The sequence below is a fragment of the Pezoporus wallicus genome, unplaced genomic scaffold, assembly GCF_028554395.1.
Source record: "Pezoporus wallicus isolate ANWC-B61680 ecotype Strahan unplaced genomic scaffold, APGP_CSIRO_Pwel_v1 contig_12728, whole genome shotgun sequence".
Classification (NCBI taxonomy): Eukaryota; Metazoa; Chordata; class Aves; order Psittaciformes; family Psittacidae; genus Pezoporus; species Pezoporus wallicus.
In genome coordinates, this window is record NW_026641132.1 from 612,189 (window position 1) to 623,327 (window position 11,139).

At 43.4% G+C, this 11,139-nt stretch overlaps 1 protein-coding gene across 4 annotated transcripts; it reads right to left on the reverse strand.

Annotated features, from left to right (window-relative positions):
• Positions 1-3,322: 3,322 nt before the first annotated feature.
• On the reverse strand, positions 3,323-11,139 carry KMT5A (lysine methyltransferase 5A). 4 transcript variants are annotated; one of them, XM_057422063.1, is made up of 8 exons: positions 10,878-11,139; positions 8,694-8,850; positions 7,054-7,119; positions 6,903-6,975; positions 6,046-6,130; positions 5,637-5,696; positions 4,648-4,838; positions 3,323-3,555 (listed from the first exon to the last, which is right to left on the reverse strand). In XM_057422063.1, exons 1-8 carry the CDS (start codon positions 11,031-11,033, stop codon positions 3,345-3,347), a joined length of 999 nt encoding a protein of 332 aa, XP_057278046.1. In that variant the 5' UTR covers positions 11,034-11,139; the 3' UTR covers positions 3,323-3,344. The 4 variants fall into 4 exon arrangements, with proteins under 4 accessions (XP_057278046.1, XP_057278045.1, XP_057278044.1 ...); XM_057422062.1 differs by having other exon boundaries at positions 7,054-7,122; XM_057422061.1 differs by having other exon boundaries at positions 6,903-7,119; positions 10,878-11,137.

Here is an 11,139-nt window from a genome sequence, read left to right on the forward strand (position 1 = left end):
AGCAGGCGCCTGTCACACCACACCTCACCAAATGAAGATGAAGTTGGGCTGCAATAACAAAACCCCTGCCCAGGCAGGAGTGGATTTTTGGGGTCAGGATGGAAGACAGCAGCAGAGAGCATAGTAAGGGAATAAATGCTGCTGCATCATGCTCTGCCCACAGGAAGCACTGATGTCTTCTCAGAGGTGCAGACATGCTCAAACTGGAACAGATGAACCAAACACTCCATTTTTGACAGCTAAAGGGCCCCTGTGGTACACAGCTGTATTTTTCATAAGCTCTGTTCTTTCAGTCAACTGTCACAAACAGTGTATTAGTACCAGTAATGAGATTTATCCCTAGTGAAGCATATGGGACAAACAGAGGAGTAGTAAAAGAAATGTGAAAGATACCAATTAGGTTCCACATTTAGAAGGATAGAATTTCCAGAGCAAACAAGTCTGAACAGACATAAAAAGGGCAGTAACAGGTATCAAACCATGATCTGACTGCCTTCAGAAGTAAAAGTAGGCTCTGAAATCTTTTGATTCCCTCTCATACATGAGCAGCATGAAAAATATAGGACACATCACTGTGCATCTGCTCAGATGCACAATGTGCATGTGGCTTAGCAGAACTGTGGACTACTTTCAAAAACAATTTGTTAGCAACTGTACATTAGCAAAGCAATATGACAGATGTCTGACCTGAGCAAGCTGGTTTAGCTGGGGCACACAACTGCTGAAGTCATTTTGCCATCTTCAGAATACTCATAAGCCTTGGCTGTGTCCCTGTCATGTATTTTCTAGAGCATGGGAGCAGGGAAAGAAGTTACTGCATTTCCTTAGCACAGGCTTTGTGCTTGGAGAAAGAAAAGAAAAAAGACCCAGTCATGCATCAGCACCAGCCAGGATACACCCCCAAGCTGAAAAGAGATGTTTACCTATGCTCTGAGCTCCATCCTCTTCTGGGGTTTATCCAGGGATGCACTTTCCGATCTCCATTAAAAGGAGAGGGGGAATTATGTCCCCAAACACACCAATCACTCTATGAAGTCTTAATGAAACAACTTCAGGTAATAAACTGCACAAATTACACAGAGCTGTGCAAAAGTAACAGCCTCCCACAGAGGCACAGAACACTCTGCTGTAGCCTTAGGCCACTCTGCAGTTAGGGGAAGGAGACAATAATGAAAGCTGAAATTATTCTTTCCAGTTTACCATTTAAGATGTGTTTTATAAAAAAAGTGGGAGTATTTGATATATACATATATATATATGTGATCTCTATATATCAGCTTCTAAAAAAGTAAAGGATACATATGCAGTGCAACATCAGCTTTATTACCATCTTCCAATGCAGTGCTACTTGATTACCAGTTAAGCATTTCAGAGAAGACAATTTTCCTATTATATAAAACAGGGAGAGATCTTCCCCCTTTCTTGTTTACAAAAGTGATGTGGAAGAACAGAGGTTTTAAGCTATTCAACCTGATAGAGAACAGGTAAATGCTTAAATAAAATCAAGAGAAAAAAAACTTCATTCCAATTTTGACTAAAGGGAAGTGCTCTAGTACAGGAGGATCCTGTACACACTGCTGTAGCCTCTGCTACCAGAGACCAAGACCAGGGAAGAGTCAGTGCCAACTCAAATGAGTGTGCCAAGGAAGCTTATCTGTAACTCATATGTAAGGTAACAGGTCTCCAGTTAATTCCTCAGAAATGGTGAACACACATAGGCCAGCCCTGACCTTGTATTAAGTAGTAAATAATATAAAGCATTTAATGGCTAATGATTTTCACAGCTTTCTTTCAAATGCTAACAATCTGCAATGGAGACAGGTACTATAGCAGCCACTTCATCAATAATAAATATATTCTTTATTTTACAGAGATATTGTCTTCAAGTTTTTAATTTAAAAAATACATCACTAAGCCACCTCTCTTGCTGCTGGAGCATACAACCAGGATGTTGTTGCTATCTGACCTATCACATAGGCAAGCATCTAAGATTGTCCTAGAGGGCATTAGCTGGAACAGCAGCAGCCTTCAAGACGTGAGGAATAGAAGACATTAACAGAGCCACAGATCCCTTGCTGACCCCTTCCAGCAGCAAGCGTGGCTGATGGCTCACAGCCATTTTCATCTACACACATGCCAAGCCTGCCTTGGCAAAAATTCCAACTGGTAAGAATTCATCTTTAACATAAAGGACCTGCATTGTATTGCCCGCCTATATCACAGATTTGGTTCTCCAACAGTAACGTTACAAACATCTGCAAGATGCTGAGCACTCAACTCCCATTTAAGACAGTGGGACCATGCTGACAGACCTACAGGACCAGGCAATAAGGAATCTACTTTCTTCATTGCATCAACTCCATCATTACAGTTTGAAGCTGCATATGAAGATGACTCCTATTTTTGGAAGCGCTATGCTCTACTTCAAGCATTCACAGTAAATAAATAGCTTCTGATGTGGCTAATTAGCATAGGAAGGCAATAAAAAATTTTTTGGAGAGAGCTTTTCCTTCTTAAAAACCCTCTGGAAGACACCTCCAAGAACCAGCCATCAGCTATAAAAAGGTACCTTCTTCAATTGTAGAAAACAAGTCATGTCAAACATTGATTCTCACTGTGAAGATAGAACTTCACACTTCTATTCAGTATCAACCCAGCCTATCAAAATCCATCCTCCTTTGGCTTGGAGTCATTTCTCTGAAGAAAGCAGCCAATTTGACCATGGATTTCCCCTCAGCACCAGTGCATTTAAAGTTCACTGCCAACATGAGATACTGGAAGAACTGGGTCCCTATCACAACTTATTTGAGAACAATAGTAGCATCCATCTCAGAGAAGCCTGTCAGCACCAGGCTGTAAGAACAGTCTGACAAGCAGTATAGCCACTGGATGTACGAGTCAGAGTACAGAAGTACATCTGCTGTCCTAAAGCTAATGCCAAATTCATCACCCCACAAAGTGGAGCACGAGATTTCATTGCAAAAGCAGAAGCACAACCCAAGTGGTTACGTTTCTGTGGAAGTCTTTGACTGCATGCTCAAGTGGCACCGGTCACTATGCAGAAGTACTCAAATTTTAGGAAGGGTTTCCTTTTGTGATATAAAAAGGTTTGGCAATCTAAGATCAATTATTCAAGCCTGCCTGGAAAACTGTAATAGGCATTTAAATACTGCAAAGCAAAAAGGTAGCCTTTTAGGAGCTCAGAACACCATAAGCAGTCCACTAAGAAAGCTGAGGGAAGTGAGGATGGGGGGGGGGGGGGGGGAACCCATCCACTGACTCCTTGTAGAGCCAGTGGACCCACTCAGTCCCAAACAAAAAAAAAGCCAGACTAAGATGAAGAATTAGTGTTTCAGCCATGGATGAGCTTCTATGGAAGCTTTGCTTCTGTCTCCATAGTCGTACAACAGTTCTTCACCTGCTTTAATGTCTCTGGAAGCTATGAGTATGAGATGAGGCACGCCGTCAATGTCATGAAGCTTTGTTTGACAATTGCCACATTTGCTGTGATTAATCAGTCTTCCCAAGCGATTAGTTTCTTTTGTAGCATCAACACTGAAAGAACAAGAACAGAATGCAGGATTGCTGCATATCACACAGTCATGATGTGGCCAAAACCCAAAGTGCAAATCAGATAAAGAATGAGGAATCCACACAAGGCTTGAAACAATAAAGGAAAACCAGAATATATTTATATGATTAAACAGACTGCATATAATATGGCATGTAAGTAAGCTCCCAGAAGTGTTTAAGTCAGCACAAAACCCTGAAAATGGAAAACTATGGACTGTGTCTTTGAGCTGCCCGTTTCCAAGCGGCTCTCAACTGTTCACAAGGAACAGCAGAATCCAGATGTAGAACACCACCAGAAACACCTTAAACATCTTCTCCTTAGGAAAGCTGTGTCCAAGCTGAGTCATATCTGCTGAGTAAGCCAGCAAGAGTCTCTGCTCACATAGAAGGCTGTGAATGTCTAAATACTAGATGCCCAGCTTCCAGGGATTGGATACTAAATCTTTAGTGTCCTTCTTTGCAGCTATCATTATAGACGACAAGTCAGACACTTAGAACGCAGGGTACTGCCAAATAATTAATACACAGGTTTAGTGACCCACACTCCAGTAGCATCAGCCCAAGAAGAAAGAACAGTCTGAGTAGCTGCTTTGAGAGAACTGGAGTTTGGGGCAAATGAAACAGCAAGAGGGATAAAGCACACACATGTGATGGGTATCAGGCACTAGAGAAAGGGGAAGACTCGGTCACAAACAGCTCAAGGAGACCTTTCTCTTCCAGAGAGTTTGTCCATGCTGCTTTTCAAACAAGCTCCTTGCAACTCTGGAAAAGTAGTTAACTTTACAGAGAATAAATTTAGGCAGAAGTCCGTGGCAGAGCTGGAAGTCTCATCCAAGCAGATATAGCTCTCCCTATAGCTTGTGCTATACCTCAGAGAATAGGCCTCTGAGTCACCTACCATTGCTATTAGCCCAGAAGTACAGGATGCTCTTGGACAATGAAACAGCACCCAAAGACTTCCTAATCCATGGTTCCTGTTAATTTTTTTTTGCATGAAACCAACAAGACTTCACAGCATTCAAAGCCTCTAATCACTCAACTATCACACTCAACTATCACGAAAGAGAAGCTTACCAGTACGTTTTGCTGAGGTACTGAAAATAGTACATATAGCAGCCAGTGGATGGGTCTTGAGCATACACCGCTTCTCGCTTTTTAGCATCTGTGATCTCTATGAGATCCCCATGATATTCAACTACAAATTCTCCTCGATTAAATTCTTTTGTAGCAATTACTCCTCTCCCTTTGCCATCGATGTAATCAATCTGTCAAGTTGAAAGGAAAATCAGCTGGGAAATTAGAGAGTATTTACATGATTGCAAATAGGCTGTTTACTAGGGAGTGAGGGATTTGTCAGTCAAAATTGCTACCACAGGGTATTGCAGACAAAGCCACAGAAGCACAACGCACAGCACTGTGGAAGAAATTTGGGAATACAGGAAGAAAAATAGGAAATATTGGAAGAAAAGTTTGGGGGACACACTGAGTTACCAAGTGCTTTGATACAAAGTCTTCTAATCAAAGAACTGTTACTTTAAGTAAACCATACTCAGAGTTACCTTATTTTTCTTTTAAACTAACCATTAGCTGAGGCAGCATGTTAATTTCATGGGCACCATTATAGACAGCTTAAGAAGTTAGAGGCACAGAAAGATCACCCACCAGTGTACTTCACTAGTCCTGCCCTTGCCATTATCCCAAAAGCCATAATGAAGACCCACAGCGACTGGCTGTCAATGTGCTAGGAGAATTTGTTGCCATACAGAGCATATAAACATGACAATTAAGATGCTGTATCAAACCCATTTCTAGAAACAAACCCAAGAAATGGGATACCAAAGGCAGCAAGTGCATTTTCAGTAAAGACTATAAAGCCCTCTCAATATATTTATGACTGAGGCTGCACATATTATTCAGGGACAAATATCACCCATCCAGAAAGGAAGGCATTGTGCTTCAGTTTTGCTGCACTTTCATCTCACTACCAAGGAATTGCAGCAGCTCTGAGAAGGAGTTCTGCTATTTTCTGCTTAAACAGATTAACAGCAACATACTGTGGTTACCTTCATTCCTTCTTCCTTCCCACTTGTAATTAACTCATCTATTTTCCTCCTCTCCTCAGTCTGCAAAAGAAACAAGAACAAACAAAACCATAATATAGTTGATAGTTTTTGCAGCTCATTCTAGAGCTGAAAAGACAATATCCACTAGTTTTTCCAAACCATCCCATATCTTTAGCAAAATTGAATGGTAAACAGACAGATTTCTGCCCCCCAAAATACACAAGCAGCTAGATTCTGTCCTAGAAGAACTGAACCAGCATTTCCACGTTTTCTGTTCTCTACAGTACTTTCATCATAACGCTGTTTGTATTTGGCCAGTGGATACCATTTACAGACAGTTACATCCTTTCTCAAGCGTTCCATTAACTAGCAATATTATAAGTAATGTTATTTTAACAAGAAACACTACCTCCAATTCAGATTTGCTCTTCCTGGAACTTCTTCTAACTGGGTAATAATCTGTTACTTTTCGATTTGGTGTTCTTCCTTGTGTTCTAAGGGAAGAGAGAAAGAGAAAACACATATTTCAGGCTATTTGTGAAGTTACACCTGTAGGACAGAGGTCCTGTAAGAAACTCTTGTTTTCATTGGTATGTTGAAAGGTGATCAATCAGTGTTTATCAGAAGATGAGAAACTTTAAGTCAAAAGCTACATCCTCTTCCCCACATTCTTTTGTTACTCTAGTACTAAGTCATTAATAACAAGAATGAAATGCTGCTGGAAACTACCCGATGCTCACGCTACAATCTGAAGCCTCTGTGCCATGCTTTGCCAGAAGGCACACTAAAATTTAAGTCATGAAAACTGCTTGGAAAGTTGCTCATTAATGTTAGGTCACATCACTTTGGTATCAGGAGAAAGCATCAGCTCAGCCAGGAGGCCCTCAACTGTTCTGTTTCTGTCCACAGAGAAGTAGGTCTTAATAGGTCATTAATTTCTTTTTCTATAGGTGACCAGTAAGTATTTCACTGGAGATAGGATACACCAGCCCTGCCTTCAAGAAAACCAGAAGTCCTCTGCAAGGTAGAGAAATACTTTGGATGCTATTTCTATATTTCAAACATGTTATTCTTGAGAAAACAAAGAAGTCACTTTGAAGATTTCTTCTCCCCAACACAATCATTTGTTTTGCTTACAAAAAGGCAACAAGAGTAACATTAATTATGGGTCCAACTGTAGTTCCTGAAGGAAAAACTTAGATCAAAGCTTCCTGGTGCAAAATGACACAAGGAAGAAATGCATTTACAACTCCAGAAGTCACTTACTTTCTCCTTGGTCCACGTTTTGCTTTAACCATCTTTTTCTGAGCTGGCTTTGCATTCACCTCATCAGCACAGTCTGGCGGCAGAGGCGTTTTTTGACTTTCTGCAGTTCCTTGGTTTTGATCAGAGGAGGGCACTGAAGTATCGCACCCACCTTCTTTGTCCTTCTGGTCTTCTGGTTTCATAGCACCTTCAATTATATTGCCACTCTTCTTTCTTCCTGCTGATGGGAAAACAAAGTAAGGCTCTGAACTTGGGATCAACTACACCAGAGTGCTTTAAATGAATTCCAGTGTTTTCTAGTCCAAGTTCCTAGCTCCATCAAACAGGAGAAAGAGGATGGGAATGATACAACCTCTTTCTGCGAGAACAGAGACAGGCTGTTACTCAGCTTTTAACTAGTCATTGTTACAGCACACATAGTACAGAGGGAGGAGGCGTAAGGAGAGAGAAGGTGAAACAGAACCCAGGTGCTTTGTCATGTTAGGTTTGCGACTTGGTTTTCCAAACCCGAACATGCAGCACCTCCAGTGCAGTGCTTGAGACAACTGCAGTTTGCCACTGAGTGCCTCTGCCATACTAAATGACAAGTTGCCATAAGCTAATCAACATCCTGCAGTGGAGAAGGAGAGGAAACCTTTCTGGATCCCACACTGCAGTGATCAATAGATGCAGATATTGGTACCAAGTGGCCAACACCACTCAGACAAAATACACTAGAGCTCAAGGGTTGGCACTTAAAAGAAGTCTACCCCACAAACAACCAACACTTGCTTGGTTGCATGTGTCCTACCTTCATATGACCACATCCTCCTTCTCACTTAACTGATTTAGAGGTAGGCAAGCCTGGTTTAAAGCTAAATAAAGTTTTTATGTAGGCAAATCCCCAGGTTTAAGGGACTAGTCTGCTGAGACAGATGCTTCTATCTCCCTGGAGAAATGACACAGAGCTGTGAGTCCACAGCAGTGGGACAAGCTGTGTGAAGCCACCATCACTTTCTTGTCAAAACTGGGGACCTAAATTTGGAGCAAAAGGCCTCAAGTTTCCAGAAAATCTCTCACTCCCTGTGTGGAGTGGGACTTAAAATACCTGCTTGCTAAAAGTGCTTGCATCAAAATGCTTTGACAAATTACCAAGGTTATTAAATGCACCTTTAAACACAAGCCAACCTTTTTCTTAGCTCCTCCATAAAGTTATGGAACATTCCCATTTCTAGTCACTACAGTGAGGCATCCCTAAAGCCTGGCACTCAGCATCCACAATGTGTGGTCCTCATTCTTACTGCCTTTATTTCATTCTAAAAACATAAGCATTTTCTTTTGTAAGTGCCTCTACCTCATTGACATGACTTTAAATTGCCTTTATAAGAATTAGTATAAAGTAGTTAAATGATTGAATAAACCAGGTTTAGGTAATAAAACAGACCAAAAAATACAGATAAGCTGCCAAACACTGACCTGAAGCAGCAGAGTAGCAATAGAACTGGAGATTAGGGCATACTGACAATGCAATCATTAGCTTTTTACAGCCAGAGAGACAATACAAACACAGCCAGAAAAAAGACAGGAGGAAAATTGCCTGATAAACCCCTGACCTAATATCTGAGAAGGGTAAGGACAAATTCATCTGTGTAGAGTCCCAGTTTACTGACAGAGATGTAGAACTGGGAAAGCAACTGGGTCAGTGGAGCTGTGTGGCCTTCTTGACTGCACATTTAAGTTATCCAATGGGGGGGGTGTGGAGGGAGCATATTTAACAGGGTTAACAATCCAAAACTAAAAAATCAATCTTACCATTTCCTTTCCTGCAGGTTTTGTTTAGTGTTTTGCCCTGACATTTCACCTCGTGATACATGACAGAGTTCTCTTCTTGAAGCGGGGGGCGAGCACCAGGAGTTTTGGAAGGATTCAGGTAGCTGTAGATTTTGGATTGACCGATAAACACATTCTCCTAAAACAGACCCACACAAAAATCAATACATCACAGAGATGTTGGGAACTTTGAGCTGGTATCCACAACACACTGCAGAGAGCCGGTGTGTATTACACTGCTTTAATGCATCATCCTCGCTGCTGTTGCTATTTCTACTAAGTGAAAACATAACAGTGTTGAACACTCAGAGCACTTTACTAATGCAAACTCCCAGTCCAAGAGGACTTTCACGTGAGATGTGACAGGATGGGGTAGTCACAACTAATTCCAGCCCCCACCCTGTGTTTCACAGTACGAACTCTGATGCTAAAAAACAACCCCAACCCAGAGCTCCTCAGGAGGAAGGCGGCCTCAAAGAGCGCAAGCCAAAAAAAATACACATAACACAGCAAAAATCACCCAAGCCTAGAACATACCTCTCATAGCCAGAGAGCTATGAGCTTACCAAAAGGCTCTCAAGAGGTGTCAGATGTTACAGCAGTTAATTATATGGTCTGCTAGCACTGCAGAAGACGGAAATCAGTTTTACAGAGTGACACCTCCCAGTGAGGGCTGGGAGATCAACAGTGCTTTTAAACTGCTGTATTGCACAAAATAAAGTGTAAAAGTTGTTCACAGCAGAAGTAGCTTTACGGAGTCCTCATGCTTATGTCCAGCCAGGAGAATGGTAAAACCCGCTGGCATAGTCAAACACCTCAGAGAGCGGGGTTTGTGCACTGGCTCAGGCTCCAGGAGTACCAAGAGAGAGGGGTATCAGGTTTAGCAAAGTGTATAGGAGTCGTGTCACCTTTGCTCTTACAGTCCCCCTGCCACCTCGCCAAATCTGGCTGTGCAGCATATGGAGGTGACAGGGATTTCCACCATTAAACCTCAGCCTCTGCACAAGCAGATGCAACTTGGCCAGAGTGAGTTTCTCTTGGCTATATTTTGGTTCAACTAAAGCAATTTTCAGGCATTGCAAGCCAGTTAAAACAACGAAAACACGCATTCATGTCTTTAAAAAAGCACACAAAGATTCCCATTAGTTAAAAAATAGCTCCAATAAAGCTCACTAAACAAGTGCTCCAGTATAGTCACATAAACACTAAAAAAAGTAAACAAAGCACACCACAGAATACATGGGATCATTTTAATAATTAACATAATCATGCATAACGAACTTAATGGGTACACAATTCACATGCAAAATAAGACCAGTTAGAGGCTCAAATCTTGATCCACAAATGAACTTTACTAAAGGTTACAGTTGCAGTAGAACAGCCTGGAAAAAGGCAAATTAGGTCACTCCCTGACACCCAATATTTCTGAAAGGCCTATAAAAGACAAGAGGTACTAAAAAATGGGGCTTTGAAGGATGACACATTTTGAAAACTCCATTTTAACAACTGCAAGCAGCAAGCCCTGCACTGCCAAGTTGTCAAGATTTAGCAAGGAGTTTAAATAGGGGCATTTTCCGAGAAATGCCAGAAGCATGAACTGCAGCAGCCCACCTGCCAGCACAGCCTTCTGGCTTTGAAAGACCATGAACAGGAAACGAACAAGTATTTTTTCAGCCTGGTTTTCTCTCGCGTTCCCAGCTCCCTGCCTGCTGTGCTCCTGGCGCTGAGACGCGGCTGCCACGTCTTTGTCTGTGCCAGTCTGGAGACTCTCGAGAGCAGAGGCTTTCCCAGCGCAACAGAGCGCATAGGGGCTGCTGAGGAGCTCCGGCATTAGATGCCATGGCCACAATTACTTCCATAGAGGATTAAATCAGAAGTGACGACCAACCTCCGGCCAGCCGCCCGTAACAGGACGGGGGAGATGTCAAAGGGGAATTGCCAAGCCCGGGGCCTGGATGCTCGTAGCTGCGAGGGGGCACGGGCAAACGCGGAAAGAGACCGGTTCCACTGAGGGTTAAGAAATCTCTGAACGATGCGGGGAGCCCCCACCGCCTGTGCCCGGCATCACACAGTGTTGGGGGCGGCCAGCACGCCCCGCGGAGGGAAGCGGAGAGAGCAGCCGACCCCAGGCAGCCGCCCGCCCCGCTCTGCCCCCCTCATGCTTACCCCACCGGCCCGGGGGCGGCCGGAGCCCTTCCTCTCGGCGCTTTCGAGTCTCGCCTCCTCCGCGCCGCCCGCCCGGGCCTTGGGCATGTTCCTCCCTAGGAGCAAGGGGGGAAGATCGGCGCCTGAGCCATGTCCGGCGCGGCCGCCTGCGGTCATCGCCCGTCCGCCGCGGCCTGCGCCATGTTTAAAGGGCTGGATGCGGCAGGGCGAGCCGCGGCGGCCCAGCCCCTTCCCGGCGAGCTGCGCACACTGCGCGGGGGAG

What these genes read in the sequence shown, in the direction of transcription:
- KMT5A (XM_057422059.1), bottom strand. Translation starts at nt 11,033, where the DNA reads ATGACCGCAGGCGGCCGCGCCGGACATGGCTCAGGCGCCGATCTTCCC. An exon ending in GCCGCCCCCGGGCCGGTGGG is followed by an intron (nt 8,851 to 10,877) that starts GTAAGCATGAGG and finishes GGTCTGTTTTAG; the next exon opens with GAGAATGTGTTTATCGGTCA. An exon ending in AAACGTGGACCAAGGAGAAA is followed by an intron (nt 6,131 to 6,902) that starts GTAAGTGACTTC and finishes CTCTTCCCTTAG; the next exon opens with AACACAAGGAAGAACACCAA.